General features: G+C 44.8%; 1 protein-coding gene across 1 annotated transcript in view; it reads right to left on the minus strand.

The window, feature by feature from the left end:
• Positions 1-8,992: 8,992 nt before the first annotated feature.
• Positions 8,993-21,386, minus strand: part of ADNP2 (ADNP homeobox 2) — a 29,307-nt gene continuing 16,913 nt past the window's right edge. Inside the window, exons 3-4 of the mRNA XM_040632388.1 lie at positions 18,186-18,275; positions 8,993-13,706 (exon numbers count right to left, since the gene is read on the minus strand). Of these exons, the coding sequence (XP_040488322.1) occupies positions 10,479-13,706; positions 18,186-18,275 (3,318 nt within the window). The 3' untranslated portion in view covers positions 8,993-10,478. The remainder of the gene's footprint in view (positions 13,707-18,185; positions 18,276-21,386) is intronic.

The raw sequence follows: 21,386 nt of genomic DNA on the forward strand, positions 1-21,386 counted from the left end.
GATTCTCAACAGCTGTGTCCGTGGAGACTACTTTCTGACCTGCTTAGGGTGCCCATGGACAGCCGTTCCTTTGCACACACCCGTCCTGTTTCCCTATGGCCTCAGAACACTTTAGGACCAAGAACAAATGATTGTGGAGTCTGTTTGAACGGACCCCGACAGCTTTTTTACCCCAATTACGTTAATTCCTTGGCAATGTATCAGGCTGGTCCTCAGTTGCAAGAGACAAAAAAATGATTAGCTGATTGAGCAAGTTTGGAATGTTTCCAATGGGAAAGGGGAGGGCAGTGAGGTCAGGGGGGCCAGCAAGAACTTGAATAATCGGAGGCGAACTTCAGTTCCCAGAGGAGGCGCACCGAGCGAACACACCGCCCCCTTCCAGCAGACAGAACCTTTGCACCACTTCTCTTCTAAGGCTGTAAAGAGCAAGGAGTTTGGCACCACTCGGCACAGCCTAGCTGGTTCCCAAGTGCACGCCAGCACCTACCTTGGGGGAGCGGCCGCCGCGCTGCAGGAAAGGGGCCGCCGCGCGCCCTCCCTCCGCCACGGAAGGGGAGGGGCTGGTGGTCCAAGGGTGCGGGTGGGGCCGCGCAGGTGCGCTTGCTCCGAACCTGAAAGCCGGCGGTTGCTCGCGTCCTCAGGCACGACGGAGTCCTGACTTTTGCACACTTCTGTAAGCAGCAGACCCTCCTCGGAGGACCTGAGCTGTCCGCAGGACAGAATCCACGCTTCGTGGACAGGGGAACGTTGCTCACGTCGGGACTGCAGTACGACTCTGCGGTCACATTTGCAACAGCTTTCCGCAACTTGTGATTCATCTGACTGCCCGGCTTGGAAAGGGTCTCTTTCTCCTTATCTTTCTGTGACTTTAATTCTCTTCTGTAGTGTTTTCTACCCCCTCCCCACGTTGCAAACACTGTGAGAGAGTATGAAAGCCAAACACAGGTTGACTCACTTGCCTTGTTTTCTTCCTCCCCCGAAATCATATCGATTTAAAGCAGCAGGCTCATTTTACGCCCGCTCCAGGTGCCATCTCAGCCCTCCCTCGCCCCCTCTCCAGCTGGCGGACAGGTGAGCTCCTGCAGCACACTCGGGTGCCTTCAGCTGCCTACCCATTCCTCCTCATTGAGGTCAGTGGTTATCACATAGTTACAACATTGTTTTTTTGAAGACCTGTCTTGGGGCACCTGGGTGGCTCGGTCGGTTAAACGTCAAAACGCTTGATTTCAGCTCAGGTCATGATCTCAGGGTCGGGAGATGGAGCCCCCAGTAGGGCTTGCTGGGCGTGGAGCCTGCTTAAGATTCTCTCTCTCCTGCTCTCTAAATAAGTAAAAGACTGTCTTCATTACGACTAGCTTATGCTAGGAAATAAGTCAATAGCTCCCATTTAGATCTGGCTCTACCATCACTGTCCCGTAGAACCTAAGAAAAGTCACAATGCTCGGGGCCAGTTTGCTCATTTATGAAGAGAAAAGCTTAATGTGCCACTTGCACAGGACTGACAAGAGACTCAGATGGGCACAAACTGCAGGTACTATACAAATGCAAAATATATCCTCTCAGGAACCATATTCTGTGGAAACACCCAAAAATATCACACCTATTTCTCATTGGAATTCTCAAAAACTCACCAATTTATACAGTGCGTGTAGTGTGAATGCTCTCCCTCCCACCCAGAAAGATAAGCTTAGGAAGATGGGTTTCCCACCCAGTCAGCAGGGGGACAGGTGTTCAATTCTAGCTCAGGTTATGATGCAGGTGCACGGGGAGGTGTGTCTACCTGGGCACTCACCTGCTCACTCTGCCATCATTACAGAAGTTGTCAGGAATGAAGGGATGGCCGCAGGGCGAGAGACTGGGATGGTTGTATGTGCCTGTCTGCAGCCGCACGAGTCACTGCTACGTACCCCCCACGCACAGAGCATGGCACTCTGCGTAGGATAAAGATGCTCTCAACACGTATGCTTTAAAATGAACACGTGTTGGAAAGCACCCCAGCCCGGGCTCCATGGTTCCTGTCAGGTCTTACAAATGGCAGTAACAGAGGAACAAGAAAAAAGAAGTTAACCAAATTGAACCAGTGGCCACCTCTATTAAGCAACTTCTATCAACTTAAACACATAGCATTCCATGTTCAAAGTTTTGCTCTTCAAATTATCAAGCTAATAACCAATGCTATTCTTTTTACAGTCATTACAAGCTTTTTAACAATTCTATGCATAAATTAAATGCACAAATTTAGTTAATCCTAAAGTAATGTTTATTAGAGACCAAAGCTTTAGACAGAAGTCTGGAAGCTCTTCCAAACAGAGGTGATGAGTTGGTGGGTATGTCAGATACAGTGTCTTTGGGTTGTATCTCAAACATTGCTGTGACTTAAGCACTAAGACTAGTCACATATTTAAATAACAAGCTATATGGAATTTAACTAAGCTATCTAAATATTCACATCCCAACTAAATTTGCAAGACAAGATTTTTTAAAAAGCTATTTGATCTATTTACCTTCTTTTCATTTCAGGCTATTAGCACCTGGCAAGGAATCAAATGTCAGAATTTGAATCTCGAGGGGGCTCCAAGGGATGGGTTGAGTCACTAGAACTCTTTTGGTCCAACATTAATGACTGATGTTCACAAATTTTAGAACCCTATAATACGTAATACAGTAATGAAGACTACATTCATCCAAGATTATGTAGTCAGAGTAACTTACTCTGTCTGGCCTCACCCTTTCAGATTTTGCATTCTGCACGTCTTGTAAACGAGTGTACCTCACCCTTACCCAACAGCGAAATGAGGCAGATACAGAAAAAGTGGAGGTGTGTCATATCTTCTGAAAGATTCACTGGGAAATCCATGAGGAACGTGTTCAACAGCTGAAACACTCCCTCATTTTATTGGGTCTCAAGCTGCCATCTTTCTCCTACCAGACACGTCACCTAAGTCAACATAAGCTCTGAGATGCAAACACATGTACACAGCATAGACTCAGGGAAATTTGGTCCAGAGACTTCATTTCTTTAGGAAGAAAGAGATGTGATATTACGCCTATAGTGAAATATTTATAAAATATGGTAATGTTGCTGATAATCTGAAGGGATGGCCAGAGTTTTAATGAGAAAACACCATTGGAAGGATATAACATTACCAAATTAAGGGTAGCAGCTTAATTTTTTTTAATAAATATTAAATTTTATTTTTTAAAACATATTTTATTTATTTATTTGAGAGACAAAGTGGAGGTGGGAGGGAGGAGCAGAGGGAGAGGGACAGACTCTGAGCTGAGCGTGGAGCCCGACTCAGGGCTTGATCTCGTGACCCTGAGTCAGACACGTAACCAACTGAGCTGCCCAGGCACCGCTAAATATTAAATTCTAAAGTAATCATTCTGACCCTCTCTTCCTCCACTGATTAGTGAGGGTGTGCAGGGAGGTGTAAGGAAAGAAATCTCTCGATTCTCACACTAATCCAAGTAGTTTGATTTATGCAATGCAACCCAATAACCTGGATTGAGGTAGACTTTATGTTAGAAAGCAAAAAGACTGTTAGGGGGTCACCTGGCTGATTCAAGGGGAGAGCATGTGACTCTTGATCTTGGGGTCGTGAATTTAAGCCCCATGTTGGGCATGGAGCCTACTTTAAAAACAGACTTATGGTTATGGAGAATATACCATGTTCCAGACTCTTTAAATCTGCCTGTCTAGTCTCATATATAAAAGAAACTGTGTATTTTTCTTAAAGATTTTACTTATTTGGGAGAGCGAGCGAGCACACACAAGCAGGGGGAGGATCGGGGGGGGGAGAATCTCAAGCAGACTGTGCACTGAACACAGAGCCGGATCTGGGGCTCAATCCCACGACACCGAGATCATGATCTGAGCTGAAATCAAGAGTTGGACACGCAATGGACTGAGCCCCCCAGGTGCCCCGTGTCTAGTCTTTTTGTGCAGCCACGGGCAACCCTGTGGAAAAGCAAGTTACAGACACCAACTAATTTATCCTTATGCAGCTCAGTGCAAGGAAGCAGCTTGCTAATTCACTGTTTAGGAAGTGACAAAGACCCATTCTCTATTTCCAGTGCATGGAAAATAAAATGTATCATTAGACTGAGACCATTTCTTATGAAACACAAAAGGAACCTCTGCCCCATCCATTTTGTAAATGGAAAGACCAGCATATGAGACAAGAATTCAGCATCCGTTCTCACATACAGTAAGGTTAAACAGTTCATTTTCAGAACTTCTTAAACATTGAGAAATTAGATAGGGGATATTGCTTAAACTACACTAAGTCCCTCAGACATTATAGTATTTTGATCCTGGAAAGATTATGTTTCATTTGGACAACAGTGTGCAGTTCTAAACGTATATTTAAGGATTTATTTCTAAGTGGGACTCAAAAAGATTAGAATTTATAAACATGGTAATGTCCCAAGATCATTAAACTTTTATTACTGAATAGGTCTCATGCTGAATTTACCAAGTTTTTCATTTTAGTTTTTAAAATACTGAATCAATACATCTAATATTTCAGTAGCAGTGAGTCTATTCTTAGTACCTCCAACTTTATCTCTAGTCATCAAATCCGTCAGCACAGAATGTTGTCCAGACACCAAAAACTGACCATGTCAACAGCCAGACAGCACATGGCTGGGAAACTGCAGGAGCGGGTGTTGACGTGTCTTGTGCTTACTGCTTACCTCCACGTCAGGACCTTATGGGGTGAAAACTGTCCCTACCATCATGTGCAAACAAAAACGAGGTCAACAGTGAACTAGACTGTGACCAGGAAACGGGCCCCTTGAGCCACTGTAGGAGCTGCGTCCAGTTCATACGAAGTTCTTGATTTTCTTTCCTTTTTAAAGATTGTATTTATTTGACAGAGAGAGAGAGTGAGCGCACAAGCAGGGGGAACAGCAGAGGGAGAAGCAGACTCCCCGCTGAGCAGGGAGCCCCACTCGAGGCCAGGATCATGACCGGAGCCAAAGGCAGACGCTTACCCCACTGAGCCGCCCAGGCGCCAAAGTTCCTTCATGATTTTCTAAGTAGCTACAAGAGCACCTTGGAACTGAATGTAGCTGAAAGGCCTTTGTGGATGTAACGTGGAGTCATGTGACCACAGTGGGGCGACAAGTCCCACGCAGGGGCTGAGCGGGGCTCCTCCATCACAGGGCCCGTCCCGCAGGTCAGAAACTCCTGCATCCATTACTTGCCTCCACGTGCATTGTTACCTTACTGATACACATTTCCACTCCATTTATTTAAAAGCACATATGAAATCTAGACAAAGTTAGTTTTTTTATTTATTTGAGAGAGTGCACACAGAGTGTGTGAGAACACGATGGCGGGGTGCAGAGGGAGAAGCAGGCTTCCCACTGAGCAGGGAGCTGGATGCGGGACTCGATCCCAGCACCCGGGATCAAGACCTGAGCTGAAGGCCCCCAACCAACTGAGCCACCCAGGTGCCCCTAGTCAAAGTTAGTTTTTAAAAATAACCAAAAATTACCTTCCCTGCAAAGTATGTAATTCCCTTTAAGTGATCTCTTCTGAATTTCCCACTGTTTTCAGAAGTCCTCTTCCACAAAACAGCCAACTGTAGATGTCTCCTGTCCTTCTTAGGACCAAAGACACTTTCCTTGTAACAAGAAGACCTTAAACTAAATCTGTACGGAAGCTCTCTCCCACATTCATGGGATACGGTCTTTGTGACCACGTTAACACGCATGTGTGGTGCTGGGAGTGTGGGCTTTTCTGCTTATTTTCCGCTGTTTTCCTCTGTATCATTATTGCATAGACAGTGTAGGATTTTCCATGTCTTCAACCTTCCAATTTTGAAAGCTGCTTTGTAGGGGGTTGGGGAAGCAAAATGAGGCAGCTTATCTGTAAACTCTGGCAAAACTCTTTTATGGATTTTATAGTTCAACTAACAATATTATCTTTCGGGACAGATCTACTTATCTATACAGAAAAGTGGTCTTAAGAAAAACTGAACCATTAAAACCTTATTATTCATTACTATTAGTTATTCAATTTTCTCTAGCTTACTTGTAGGTAAATGGTAAGTTATTTAACATTATATTCAACTTTCCAGATCATGGATTATAACTTGTAAGAAACCAATTTCTTGAAATGAAAATGAAATGAAATTAAAGGAGATGAAAAAATATATTCATTCATGACAACTAATTCTGAATTTATATTTGAATGAAGACCACACAATCTTTTGTTTGTAGTAAATATGCCTATACGGTTGCTGAAGGTTGGTTTATAACTTAAATTTTAATAAAATTTTAAATTTTTATTGGAAAAGCTTCCCTTCTGAAAAGGACTTCGTGTATTTTTTTATTTAAAAATAAACAGAAAGCTCATGATTTTGAAGGGGCGAAGAAAAGTGTCAGGGGAGCACCTTCTTTACAGGCTATGAAAAGCTCCCCTAAGCTACCATCTCAAAACGTGTCTGTCCGTAGATCATCTGAATGAAGGACCGCTATCAGTGTTGGTTTCCAGTATGACAACATGGTGGACAGCAGAACCCATTTTCAGTCTGATTTCAGTCAATTTTATAAGGTCTTTCTACTTCATCAGGGTGCCCTTCTATCTCGATACATAAAAAGCCAGGTCTGGCTGGAGATAGCAGGTGTAGTATTAGAGGCAGTACTGCGTCATTGTTAAGGGACAGGTCACCTTGGGGAGTAAACTGGCCTTGAGTGGGGTGACCAACGTGGCCCTACTTGCCTGGACGGGAAGTCCAGAGCAACCTGGGACAGCCGGTCACTCCACCTCTGACCCCATTTCTCCATCTGTGAAATGCAGATAAAATAAGAGCAACATACCTTACCCATCGAGAGCATAAGGCTCTCCTCCCAAGGACCACGGCTGCCCTTCCACCTCCCTAGCTCCCTCCCTTGGGCAACGCGTACCCCCTCCCCCGCGCCGTAGGCATCCCCTTCCCTGTGTGTAAGATGCAGAGGTGCTGTGAAGACCAACCGCTGGGTGCAGAGCGCCCTGGAGCGGAGCACAACAGTGACGCTATCATGAGTACTACTGCGTTAGTGTTCAGCCCATTTCTTAGCAAGAGTAAACGGCTGACAAACGTCTAGAAACACTGCTTAAAAACTAAAGTAAAAACAAGCTTGGAGTTTGGGGCCAGTTTTTCTTCTTTTTCTTAAGAGTTATGTGTTGCTTTGTTTCGTGAACTACCAAGAAATCTGGACCCACACAGTAATCGCCACATGAAAGGGGCTGTCAGATGCGGGTGTAAGAGCAGGTGGGTGGCTGCCCTCCCGGCCGCCAGCGCCTGAGAATTTGCTGGCTGCCTCGGCGAGCACTCACCCACTGGCAGCCCCGCTCTCGGCTGCTGCCTCTGAAAGTAAGAGAAGATCGGTGAAGTACCAACTACAGCATTTCCAGAGTCTTCCCTCAAAACTTTATAAAGAACAAGAACCACACGGACTTTTTGCAAGGGAAATTAAACTAGCCTGAATTTGAGGAAAGGATAACGTATACCCAACACCGAGGAGGCCAGACAGCAAAAGGTTTTTTTTTATCAGTAACAGCCTTTTCCTGATAACCACGTGGACCATTCTAGAAGACCTCTGGGAAACCATCAATGCCCAGAAATCAGAGTCCCGCGTGGTGATACAGCAGCTATGCAGGGTCTCTGTTTTTGTGGTTATCTGGTGGTATGTGGACAAGGGTCTTCTGGCTCCCCATTGGCTTTTGGGGACCAACCTGGCTTCTTCACGGATTGCTTCTGTTTGGTCTCAGGGATGGAGGGAAGGAAGTGTCGGCAGGCAGGAGGGCTGACTCAAAGCGCTCCCTGACACCATCTGCACTATGCCGGTGCCCATGCTACGGGGCCAGCTCATCTTCAACTACTGCATCCACCACTGTCCTTGAACGCAGCCATCTCTGCTTCTGTCTGCCTGGCCTGTCTGCCCCCGCCCTGCAGGCTTCCGTCACGGGGCCGCGTGCCGTCCAGATGTTCGCCCTGTGGCCCATGTGACAGAAGAAGCTAAAGGTACCTCCTCCCCACAACTCTGTGGCCGTCACCCTGCCTTTTGCACTGGGAGCCTTGGGAGGCCTGCTGTTCCCTAGTGCTGTGGCAGCCATCCTCCGGCCTTCTGCGAGGCTCCAGCTCATGCCTCTCTGCCCTTTCTAGGTCATCCACCTGCGGCTTTTCTAAGAAAACGTCCATGAGCCGTCAAGTGAGGCTGAGACCTAAGAGGACGCGTCCAGATCCCTCAGCTGCACGAGAAACTGCCATTCCGTGATTAAGGCAAGCGGACGGGCCTCCCAACCAGGGTCTGACTGGAAGGCAGAGTCCCACTCCAGAAGCGGCATGCGGATGTGGGGGAAACCAGTGATCAAAGGAAAGTGTTAGGCAGCGACACGGAGACTCGGCATCAACGACTGAGTGACAGCAACAACACAACTAGAAATCAGAATTCCTCCGTCACAGTGGTTCTCCTCAGGGCGGATTCTGCCCCCCAGAACAGTGCACATTCCTGGTTGTTACGATAGGGGGGCGGGGGGAGCAGCAGTGCCACTGACTTGGAACAGGCCGATGCCAGGGGTGCTGCTTCAGCAAGGCAGGGGACAGGTCCCCCCAAATGCCAACAGAAACCCTGACTTACGTGACTGAAGACAGGCAGCTTAACCGCCCCTCCAGCACCCCCCCCACAGCGAACTGCCCACCAACCTCCGAACCTGGACTCCACCACACTGACACGGCCCGACGCAGCAGCGACACAGGCAAGTTCACGGCTACCCAACATTCGCTTCGACCATCTGGAGGCCAACATTACAGATACGTCAAGAACCTCTAGCCACGTCTCTTGCAGGGACAGCGGGAACTCATTAGCCCTTTTGGGTGATGCTAACTTTCACAGTGACAAGTGATGTTTTTTAGCAAATAAATGTGGTATCTATGTCCACATTTAGATTAGTCTTGAGTCACAGTGACGTACCTGTTAAAAGAATTAAACGGTTCTGTTTGCAGTGGTATAACAAATTTTAATTCAAAATAGACACTCTGAAACAATAGGTTAAAAAAAAAAATAAACTTCAACAAGCTCTTTTTGGATTTACAACAGAGCACACCAACAATCACAGACCAGTTTCACAACTGCCTCAAAAATGCACATTATAGCAATTACATGCAAGTATTCTATGTTTTAAAATCCATATGGTAACATCATCTTATTTCCCAGAGACTGTCACGTCCTCTGAGTACGCTGGACAGGTGCCTCTGCCGTGTCACCAGGAGCATGACTTAAGGTCTAAACTGGCTGGTCTCCACCGTTGGTTCTGGTGCTTTGAGTCATTCTGTGGGGGGGGAGGGGGACCCCGGAGGTTCAACTGTGCGAAGGGCAGTAATACAGTGGGGTTCTTTAGAAACACCGCATCCAATTAGCGCAAACAAGTGCGCTNCAGGAATGCCCATTTCTTCAGAACAAATATGTTTACCTCTAGGGAATTGTCAAAGATTTAATATACCAACATGGAGACAGCTCTCGCTTGACTCATTTCACTTAGTCCCCTGAAAACCTATGTCTACGTTTCAGTTAGTATCCACACTCAGGGGTAAAAACTTTATTCCTGAGTAACATGGTCCTTCCCTCTCACTGGTTTATCAACAGTTAGGTTAGGAGGCGTTTGTGTGTGTGTGTGTGTGTGTTCAGCATTTATTCTAAAGGCACTAAAAACTTATTGTCTTACTTTTGAATGGAGAAATGACTTACCACCATATAAAAGAGGGGAGAAGTCTACACTGAAAAGTATTTCTGCACCTACCCAATTGCTTTATTTGTAAAATAACTCTTATGAGCTAAATAGCGGGCTTCAGATTCAGTATAATTTTAACAAAGGAGAACATTTGGTTTTCTAGGATTTATAATAAAACAACAGCTGCTAGGACAAACTTGAAGAAATGTAAACCAAAATCAAAATCTAGTAAGCAAGTACCTTGCGAAGAAGAAACCAGCGTAAGTTAATGTGTGTCCTCAGGGCACCACACACCAGCGGTGTGCACTCACTTCTCTCAGCACTGGCGCTTACCACTTGCTGCTACACGTGAAGCTAACTGAGGGAGCTCAATGCAGTTAGTCAAGTACTCTGAAACACGCTGAAAGTTCCTCAAACGAAAACACAAACATATAGATTTCAGTTTTCATCCTACCATACTGACACTACTGGGAAACAAGACGTGCATGAAAGATCCAAAGATTTAATTTACATGACAGGGAAGAACTAAAAATACTTGTTACAAAATCAAACTGCAGGAAACAATAAATCTGAAAGAACTAGTCACTTCTTTTACCTAGAAGTCTTTCTGAGCACCTGAAATAAATCTAAAGAGCAGCATAAAGACCACTGAAATTGATTAGTTCAAAGTACAGTGAAGAAAATAACATTTTTAAAATCTCAATTGAAAAAAAACACTAATTATCTAGTACTTTAGATTTCCTAATTTGTTTTTTTACAAGTTTTGTGGCTCATACTCAAAGTTCAACCTGTGTTTAACATTTTTAAGTTCAGACATATCAAAGCCTAAAAGCACAGAAGGCTTGTGATTTTTTATTGCTTTCATGCAAATGTATCTTCTTTTTCCAAAAAATGAAGCCACATCGATTTTCCACACCCACAAGAGTGAAGAAAGAAGTTCTATTTCCTTTTTACTAGGATACGGTCTCTTGTGGAAATAATCTCTAAGAAATTGCTTTTTTTCTTCATAAGAACGGTCTTCATATTTTTTAGGGTTTAATGCTAAAATCTGAAGAGCGTCGTCACTAACAAGCGGCCCCTCTGTCCTGATCTCATTCCTCTGTCTTTTCAAAGGCACCACACTCGCCACCTTTTCAGGAGCCGGGGCCGCGTCGCTGTTGATGACGGCAGGCCGCTCCTCCACATCCCTCTGGTCTTCTGCCCCAAAGTGGCCGTCGGGCAGCTTTCTCTTGATAGAGAAGCCGGAGTCGTGGATCACCTCGCCGTTCACGAAGAGCACTTCGCTGTTCCCGATACAGTTCGGCTGGGTCTGGAGGTCCGAGCTGCTGTCCTTCGGGGCACTTCTGCAGCGCAGCAAGTGGATGGCAATGGCTGCCAGGGTCATGTTGCCAGTGTAGACCCCACAGCAGTGGATGCACTTGAATGCCGGGGATTTCAGAATTGTATGGACTGTTGGTGTAATATGGTGCCTCTCCTTCAAATGCAACTCATACGCCTCGGTCGTCACAAAGGTGCCAAAGCAAAAGGGGCAGGTCAAGGCTTGTTTGCTGGGGCTCCCGGGGGCACCCTCTGTCTGGGGCCTCACTTTAATATACACGGGCACGAGTGACTTGGAGTGTATCCCAGCCAGTATTGCCAGGTAGACTTCCCGCTCCCCAAGCTCTTCCTTTGGCAATATGGTAATGAAATCAAGATGGGGAAACATCAGGCTGCCGTTAGCATCGATCTCCAACTGAAAACCTTTGTTACTATAATCCACGGGTAATTTCTTCTTCCCTCGGTGCATAGTCCTACTATGCTCTGAAAGACCTTTAATGTCATGGAACGTGCACGGACAGAACAAGCACCCCAGGCCATGCATTAGCAAGTGATGGATAAGCTCTTCCTCGGACACCAAGCATTTACAGGAGAGACACCGAACTGTTTTCTCTCTCATCCACTTTAGAAATGGTGCACACGCTGCCAGTTTTTCGGGCTCCAGTTTTTCAGCAGATTTGGATTCGCTGTGCTTGTGGGCCACTTCCATATGAACCTGGTAGACATTGGAAGGGAAGAGCTCGTTGCAAACTGGACAGGTTTTCCACTGCTTTGCCTGTTTGAGCGCCTGGTTTGCTTCTGCCGCAGACGGTGAGGCCTGAACAAACACGCTCTGAGCAGCATTTACCACCACTGGGGGGGACGGCATGCTGGCCATGGGGCTGGCCATCTGGGCAGTTGTGCCCGACTGCAGGAGCTGGATGGGCATCTGGGGTGGGGGGACGGTGGCAACACCTCCTGGAGGCACAGGCAACGTGACAGACACGGGGGCAAGTGTATACGTGGGAATCCCATTCACCTGTTTCCCTGTAGGAATGAGCTGTCTGAGAATAGAACCTGATGTGAGGAAAGTGGTGTTTTGAGAAGCGCCAGGTCTCACTGGCTGATTTGCAGGCAGAATGCTGGTGCTCACAGACTGGTTAAGTTGCAGGACCCCAGGTCTCACTGGCTGGCCCACAGGGAGCACACCTGACATGACGGGCTGACTAAGCTGAAGAACACCAGAATTGATACCCTGGTTCACAGGCAGAACACCTGACGAGACTGTCTGGTTGGGAGAGAGGAGCCCAGGTGGGACCACCTGGCCTGCAGGCAGCACCCTCAGCGGAACTGTCTGGCCAGGAGGGAGAACCCGTGACGGAACCGTCAGCCCAGTGGGGAGAACCCCTGACGGGGCCGTCTGGCCAATGGGAAGAACCCCTGACTGGACCACCTGGCCAGCAGGAAGAACCCCAGAAGTGGCCGTCTGTCCCGAAGGGATAACCCCAGCAGGGGTCATCTGGCCCGCAGGAAGAACCCCTGACGCGACTGTCCGACTCACGGAAATCACCCCTGGTGAGACGGCCTGAAGAACCCCAGGGGTGACAGACGGACGGACCGGAAGGACACCAGCCCCGGCAGGTCTGTTGACGGAAAGAACTCCAGGCCCAACAGGCTGGCTAAGGGGTAAAGCCCCAGGGCGGATGGTCTGGTTTATGGGGAGGACACCAGTTCCAACAGACTTATTTATAGGTCCGACTGGCTGACTCAAGGGCAACACGGGAGGATTAGCTGACTGCGTTAGTGGGACTCCATGAGAGAGAAAGACAGGCTGGGGAGCGGAGGGAGGCAGAGGACTGGAGACTAGAGTCACGTGGGACTGCGCCACGGCAGGTGGAGAATGGGTGAGGCTTCCAGAAGTGCCTGAGGCCACAGTCACTGGCTGGACTGGGCCCTGCACTGACTGGACCACGGCCTGGCTCTGGCTGTTCTGTGGCAAGGCAAGACGAAAACAAGGGGATGTGGCCGCGAGGCCCGGAGCGCTGCTGTTTGGGGTTACAGCCAAAGGTGCCGCTGGTTTTGGAGCAATGTGCATTTGCTTCAAAAGTCCAGGCTTCTTAATATGTTCTGAAATCACAGATCTAAGTTTATTCTCCAAATCCCTGTGTATGTCCGATGTCAAAATGTGATACATTAAAGCATCCTGGCTGCTGGCATTGGCGTTGCATTTTTTACAATAATACTTGTCAGATGGAGGCATTTTCTCAGCAGAAAGGCTATCCTCGGTTTTCGGTTGCTCACCCACTTCCTCAGTTCGCAGGCCAAAATAGGAGTTAATTAAGTAGTGAAAATGGGCTACCAGCACATGCTTCTTCATGCTGTAGTACAAAGTGTTTGAAAAGTTACATTTTAAACATGTAAAACTTATCACATCACTCCTTGAAGATTTAGTTTCACCTAAAATATTCACTGTGTAGTTCTGGACTTTCCGAACAGGTGCATGGAACATTCTGAAGTGCCTTCCCACAATTTTGGGTTGAGAAGAAAATACACAGTTTGGGCAAGGGATCACCAGCTCCTGATCAATTTCATCTTCATGGTAACGATGTAAATGATTTTTGAATGAAGTAAGCACTTTTGTAGAGTACTTACAGAGGCTACAACAGTATGGCTTTGTTCGATATCTCTGTTAAGAGAAAAGAAAAGTCAAGCATACTTTAATAAAAGATCAGACGCTACACCCTCTGTAGTTCACACGTATATGATTCTTCTTCATTTGATGTGCTAGATAATGAACAACCGTGTTCTTTCTAAAGTAGGACAGGTTTTTTTCTTAAAGGGCCAGAGAGTAAATATTGCCTCTAGGCCAACTACTTGGTGGGGCCATCGTAACACAAAAGTACCCACAGATAACATGCAAATCTGTGAGCATGGCTTTGTGCCAATACAACTACAGACACTAATTCAAATTTCACAGAATTTTCATGTCACAAAACAGTATTCATTTCTTTCTTTTCAAATATCTAAAAATGTAGCAGCTATTTCGGCTGACCGTACACACAGGACCCGGCCCACAGTGCCTCGCTCACTGGCCCCTTTCAAGCCATCTTCTAAGCCACAATTTTGTTACTCCAGTATAAGAAACTCACTCAATTCTCTGAGAAAGTTTTTTTCTCCCCTTCTCATCCCATTTCCCTTGGTTCCAATGTTATTTTTTTTTAAAAGATTTTACTTATTTATTTGACAGAGATAGAGACAGCCAGCGAGAGAGGGAACACAAGCAGGGGGAGTGGGAGAGGAAGAAGCAGGCTCATAGCAGAGGAGCCTGATGTGGGGCTCGATCCCACAACGCCGGGATCACGCCTGAGCCGAAGGCAGACGCTTAACCGCTGTGCCACCCAGGCGCCCCCCAATGTTATTTTTAATCCAAATTCTAAAACCTCTAGACTTTATCTGCAAATAACTTAACATGCAAGTTGTTAAACCCATCATTACTTTTATTTCCCTCATTCCTAGAGAAGGCAAGAGCCAAATGGACAGTGCTCAACACATGCAAGTGTCCAGTAAACTATGTGACAAACGGGAAGAAAAGAGCTACGACAATCCTGAGGGAGTTTCAGGCCAGAACACAGACCAACAATGTAGAATTCCTCTCTAGGGCAAACATGGGGGAATTCAACAAGCTTGGGGCATGAGGACAGACACCTGTACAAGAGCTGGGCAACTGAGAAATGCGATGTCAAACATCCAAAAAGTTGCTGGTTTGTGAAGGTTTGAGAGTCACGAAGTCTTTGGACTCATGAGTCTCCAGACCCTAGAGCTGGTGAACCACAGAACACCTGGCCCCGGTTTCATGGAGGAGGAAGGGAAGATGTGTGCCGACTAAACCCTTCAAGGTCCCGCCACTGGCGGTGGGAGAGACCTCTCTGCGATGCGTCCTTCTTAAGCCTGTGCTCTCAACCCCCCCCCCCCAGGCATGTATTCAGTAGTTTCTGTCACCCTCTCTCTCCTATTCATACAGGTTTTCCTCTTGCCACAAGTCAGAGATATCCACCAAACATGTACAACAACATGGAACTATCTTCGCAGAAATTAGCAAAATCCCAGGTTCTGGCATTTCTGATAGGATCTAGAATAAACCTAAGGCAACGGTCGACCCTAGACCACAAACTAAAAAAACAATAACCCATATTTCACTGATTCTAAAAGACCTTTTTTTCCACCCATATTTTACTATCTCAGAAATCTGGATGCACCTTACAACTAATACTTCAATGGTACAACACAGTTTAAATGAAGTATTGCTTTAGTTTTATTAGAGGTCATTAAAAAAATGGTGTGTCTTGGAACACAGTCAATACTTTTGTAGTAACATATGGTAACAGATGTGACTACACTTATCGTGGTGAGCACTGAGAGATGTAAAGAGTTACCGAATCACAGTTGTGCATCTGAAACTAATATAACACTGGATGTCAACTATACTGAATTATACATTTTTAAAGAATTATTTATTTATTTATTATTTAAGTACTCTCTACATCCAACGTGAGACTCGAATTTACAACCCCAAAATGAAGAGCAGCATGCTCCACCGACTGAGCCAGCCAGGCAGGTACATTTTTCTAAATGATGTGCTTTTTACTCAATGAAATACTATAGTAAAAAACCAGTTAGTCAATGAAAATTACACTCAAGGAAAGAGCCAACAGAAATTACTAACAGTTGCATGTTATTGTTAGTGTTGAACAGACCTTTGGGTTAGGGAAAGATTTCTTAAATATGAAAACATAAACATGATCCATAAAAGAAAAAATTGATAAACCAGACCTCATCAAAGTAAGAAAGCTTCTGCTCTGGAAGACATTGTTTAAAAAATAAAAAGACAAGCCACTGCCTAGGAAATAATATTTGCAAATGTCATACCGAATAAAGGACTTGTATCCAGAATACATGTTATATGCATGTTCAAGTATCACTAAGAAGAAATAACCCAATTTTTCACAAATGGGCAAAAGATTGGAACACTTTACCAAAGAGGGCCTCCAGATGCCAAATAAACATACGAAAAGATGCTCAACATTATTAGTCACCAGGGAAATGCAAATTAAAACCAGAGAAGGGGCCCCTACACACCTATTAAAATGGAAATAAGTGAATAAACCCATAACCACCATAACCCAGCAGAATCAAGTGTGGCTTCGATGCAGAGTAACTGGACCTCCCACATCACTGGGGGAAAAGCAAAATGGTAAAGCCACTTTGGAAAACACTCTGGCAGTTTGTTACAAAGATAAATATGTACTTATTTACCACACACAATCCAGCAATTTAAAGCCTAGGCACTTACTCAAGAGAAATGAAAGCCTATATTCCCATAAAAGCCCCCTGTGAAAGCTCCAGGATGAGTGATCACTCCAGAGCGAGGTAAGAGACCTGGGCCCTACTGGCAACAGAGGAAGGAAAATGACAAGGCCAGCTGCGGAAGAGCAGAGCGAGGAGGACTGGGTGCTGGCAGAGCCCTTGCCCTGGACAGTGCACCATCCGCCTGCCGGTCCGTCTGAGGCTGCTTCCTCAGGTCCTGCACTAACTGAGCTCCGTCATCTAGTAAAACCTCAGCAGGCCTCTGTTCCCAAATCCTAAACGTCTAACGAATCTTTCCTCTGAGCCCTTGAAAGTCTCACTGTAGCATCAGCCACATATTCCAGCCTGCGTGCACATTTCCGCTACCTCAGGAACAAAGAGGAGTAAGGCATTCAACTAGCAGACAGCACAGTCTCTACCACACCAGGCAGTGGTGTTTTTTCTGAATACAGTATCTACTCAACAAATTCAATCTCTATTTCATATGGTTATTTAACACATTATACCTAGGCCCTATTCACCCCAACAAAAACAAACTCCTTAAGGAAAAATACCTAACTTGTGCCTATTTGAATCAGGCACTCAAAAAGTGTTTCTTGATAAAAAGCTTATAATTATATATTATAATGCATGTTACTTTATAGGCTCTTCTGAGAACTCAGAAAAATCGGTGAGACCTAAGAAAAGATTCATGAAGTCAAGGTCTTCAAAGCAAGTCATACTTGAACAGCCATGTGCTATTTCAAGCAGGAGAATAACCAAATCAAAGTGGTCTCAAGACATCTTGCATCTGATGGTAGAAAGGGGAGTGTGGGTCAAGGAGGGCAGGAGACCAACAGGTGGGGCAAAGCACAAAGGCAGAAAAGCAGAACTCAGGAGGACGCTGGCAACAGAAACGTTTTTTAAAGAAAACTGTGAGAGAACAATGACTGACTAGAAATAGGAAAAAATGTTAAAGCCAAAAGTCCCAAGGCCAATATAGATGAACAAATGGAGGGGAGAGGAGAGAGTGGTGGAGGCTGGGACAGTTAAATCGAATCTGGGACATGCTGAGCTTGCTACTGAGGAAGGTGCTAGTGTTATGGATGGCTGGGTGGCAGGAAAGGTTTTCCATAAGAAAACACTTTAAGAAGGAGAATTTAGCTTCAATCTGCTTAGGTTTGAGGTCTCAAATTATTATAAATTGTGTTCCTCATCTCAAAGTCCTTTTTTTTTTTTTTTTAAGATTTTATTCATTTGAGAGAAGGAAAGGGAGAGAAAAAGACAGATAGCGAGCACAGGGGCACACGAGCAGGGGGAGGGGCAGAGGGAGAAGCAGGCCCCCCGCTGAGCAGGGAGCCTGACATGGGGCTTGATCCCAGGACCCTGAGATCAGGAACTGAGCCAAAGGCAGATGCTTCACCGACTGAGCCACCCAGGCGCCCTATCAAAGATCCCTATTTTTAATGAAGCTTCTGAAACCGAGATGACCCCTCATCATAATGACATGGCAATTCTTTTTACTCCAAAGAGTTATAAATCCAAGGCCCTTCTTACAGGAGTAGCAACTTATGATCAAGGACAAATGGTAGTTTCACTGTATCACATTATCGACTTCATATACAGAAAACTCTCAAAGTAACAATGATTCTATACTGTAAAGCATTTAACTGTGTTTTTCTTTCTCCTTCCCTGAATGTTTACATTACACGCCTCCCCTTATTCATCAGCGATCCCAACACATGTGCTGCTCCCCAGAACTGAAGTGACACTTACCCCCAACTTCTGAGGAAATATAAAAATCAAATACAAAAATACATACCACTTTCTTTCCAGAAGGTTCCCAGAGAGAAATATCTCCCCATGATGTGTTAAAAAAGTACTTCTCTCCTGGATCAAAGCCTTTAAGGTCCTTTTAAAAAGGGAGAAAAAGAGAGATCATTAAGCAATTTCATAAGATAAAAAAATATCTAATAACCTGAAGGGATTATTTAGCACCTAAGAAATCTGCATGGGAAAGTGAAATGAAAACACAGGCCATGAGCAGACTGTGGCAAAGCACCCGTAAAGCATGAGAAAGGAGGAATCAGCTGAAATAATCCAGGTAAAAATTAAAGTTTTAAATTATATTTACAAATTATTATAGTTTTATAAGAAATAAACAGATGAGATTTCCCACGAATAATTTGTAAAAGAGCAAAGCTGCATGAGTGAACACCATCTTCCATCAGTGGTGAGCACTGGGGAAGATTTGCCAGGGAGAGCATGAAGCAGGAGCTCCCAGTGTGTGCCTGACCAAGGACACCCAGAGTCAGCCCTGCGGAGGGCAGTGTGGACAAGGGCATGGCTAACACAACAGAAAGGGGGTGAGAAGAGGGGCGGGGGCGCTGGACACTGAGAACCCAACAACCAGATGCAATGGGGTTCACACTGAATCCTGGGTTAAACAAACCAAGCGTAAAACATATTCGGGGGAAAACTGAGAGATGTGAATATGGACTGGGTGTTAGACAAGAAAGACAAATATTCAATGACAGAGAAAGATGAAAGTAACGGGAAAGTAGTAAAAGAGCATGATCAGTACGCGCTCACTGGTGAAGACCGTTCACACACGCGCACAGATAAAGGGGAGGCTGAGTACCAAGACGCTAATGCCGGTGCCATCTCTGAACGGCAGGAACATGGCATCTTACATTTTATTTTCTGAAGAAGTCACTACCTGTATTTTCTAACTTTCACAGTTTATACTGCTATTTTTATAATAAAGATTTGTAATATAAAAAAGAATTAGTCAAGCCAGATAATAATATAACAACTGCCTTCACATATACCTATGCTAATACACTGCTTGTCAAGTCAACTCAGAACTAGAGAAAAGTACAAATTATTATAAGGATTTAAATTGGAAATAACATATTCTGAGGTTTATAACATAAATAGAAGTAAAATGTATGGTACAATAACACAAAGGCTGGAATGGGAAGCCAAAGCCTAGTATTGTAAGGTTCTTTTATTTTTTTTAATTTTAATTTTTTTTTAAAGTAATCTCTACACCCCACATTGGGCCCAAACTCATAAACCTGAGAGCAAGAGTTGCCTGCTCCACCAACTGAGCCAGCCAGGCGACCCTTGTAAGGTTCTTATATGTGATGCAGTATATTAGAAAGGTGAACAAAAACATATAGTTAATAAGGCAATAATGGAGATAAAATGGAATAAAAAAATATTCAATCCAAAAGAAAGCAGAGAAAGAATAAAAAAGAAAAACAGAAAAGACAAGTAAAAACAAACAGCAAGACAGAAGATCTAAACCCAACCACATCAATAACCATTAATTAATATTAAATAACAGAGGCTGGAAACCTTTCCTGAAGTAAAAGGGCAGATAAATACTCAGGGCTCTGCCAGCCGTTCGGGCTCCCACTCAACAACTCGGTGCCACCATCACGCACAAGAGCAGCCGCAAACACCAACAAGCACCGCTACGTTCCAAGAAGGGTTATTTACAAAACAGACAGCAAGCCAGGTCTGGCCCACACACCATAGTTTACCCACCCCTGGTCTAAATACTTAAATTAAGAGGCACAGGTTATGAGACTGAGCAAACAAAAACAAGATCCAATTATATGCTGTCTACAAAAATCTCACTTTAACTATCAAGACACAGGCTAAGGGTAAAAAGAAAGATGTGTCATGCTATCACTGATCAAAAGAAAGCTGGAGGAATTATATTACCACCACACAAAGTAGATTTCAGGGGGAAAAAAGAGTATTAACATGGATAGGAAGTCATTCATAATGGCAACAAGGTCAATTCATTAGCAGAACAAAGCAATCCAAACGTGTATGCATTTTAGAAAGAGAAAGGTACATGAGGCAAAAACTGACTGAACTGAAAAGAGAAATAATCAATTCCAAATTTATAGTTGGAGGTATCAAACACACCCTCTTCTCTCAGTGAGTGGTAGAACACGCACACAAAAATCAGGAAGGACAGAAAGGACCCAACACAACCAACCAACCTTACCTAACACTGACAGACCTCTCCACCCAAAAACAGCAAATCCACATAAAACATTTACCAAGAGAGAGTTTATGCAGAGCCATAAAATAAGTCACAATAAATTTAAAAGGACTAAAATAATTATAAAGTACAGTCTCTGACTAAAGCAAAATTAAATAGAAATCTGTAACAAAAGGTATCTAGAAAATCCCCAAATTCTAGAAATTAAACAACATACTTTTTTTTTTTTTTTAAGATTTTATTGATTTATTTGACAGAGAGAGAGACAGCCAGGGAGAGAGGGAACACAAGCAGCGGGAGTGGGAGAGGAAGAAGCAGGCTCCCAGCGGAGGAGCCTGATGTGGGGCTCGATCCCAGAATGCCAGGATCACGCCCTGAGCCGAAGGCAGACGCTTAATCGCTGTGCCACCCAGGCGCCCCAACATACTTCTAATCCATGGATCAAAGAAGAAATCAGGAGCGAAATTAGACAATATTTCAAAACTGAATGAAAATGGAAACACAGTAAATCCAATCTGTGGGATGCTTGTAAAGCAATGCATAAAGGGAAATTTACGGCATTAAGTACTGAGAGAACAAAGACCTAAAAAACAACAACACTACAGCTCCTAGAGATAAGGTAATAATATGAACTTTATGCCAATAAATATTACAACTTAAGCTGAAATGGATAAATTCCTCAAAAGAAGACAAACTACCAAAGCTCACTCAAAAAAAAAAAAAATATATCAGATAACATGATAGCCTGGTATCTAGTCAAGAAACTGAATTCATTGCTAAAATAGTCCCACAAAGTGGGACACCTGGGTGGCTCAGTCAGTTAAGTATCCGACTCTTTATTTTGCCTCAGGTCATGATCTCAGGGTCAGGAGACCCAGCACCGAATGGGCTCCATGCTCAGCAGGAAGTCTGCCTCAGAGTCTCTCTCTCCCTCTCTCTGCCTCTCCCCCACTCCCCCTCCTCCAGTCATGCTCATGCTCTCTATGTATAAAAAATAAA

Source organism: Ursus maritimus, unplaced genomic scaffold (genome assembly GCF_017311325.1).
Source record: "Ursus maritimus isolate PB19 unplaced genomic scaffold, ASM1731132v1 scaffold_18, whole genome shotgun sequence".
Classification (NCBI taxonomy): Eukaryota; Metazoa; Chordata; class Mammalia; order Carnivora; family Ursidae; genus Ursus; species Ursus maritimus.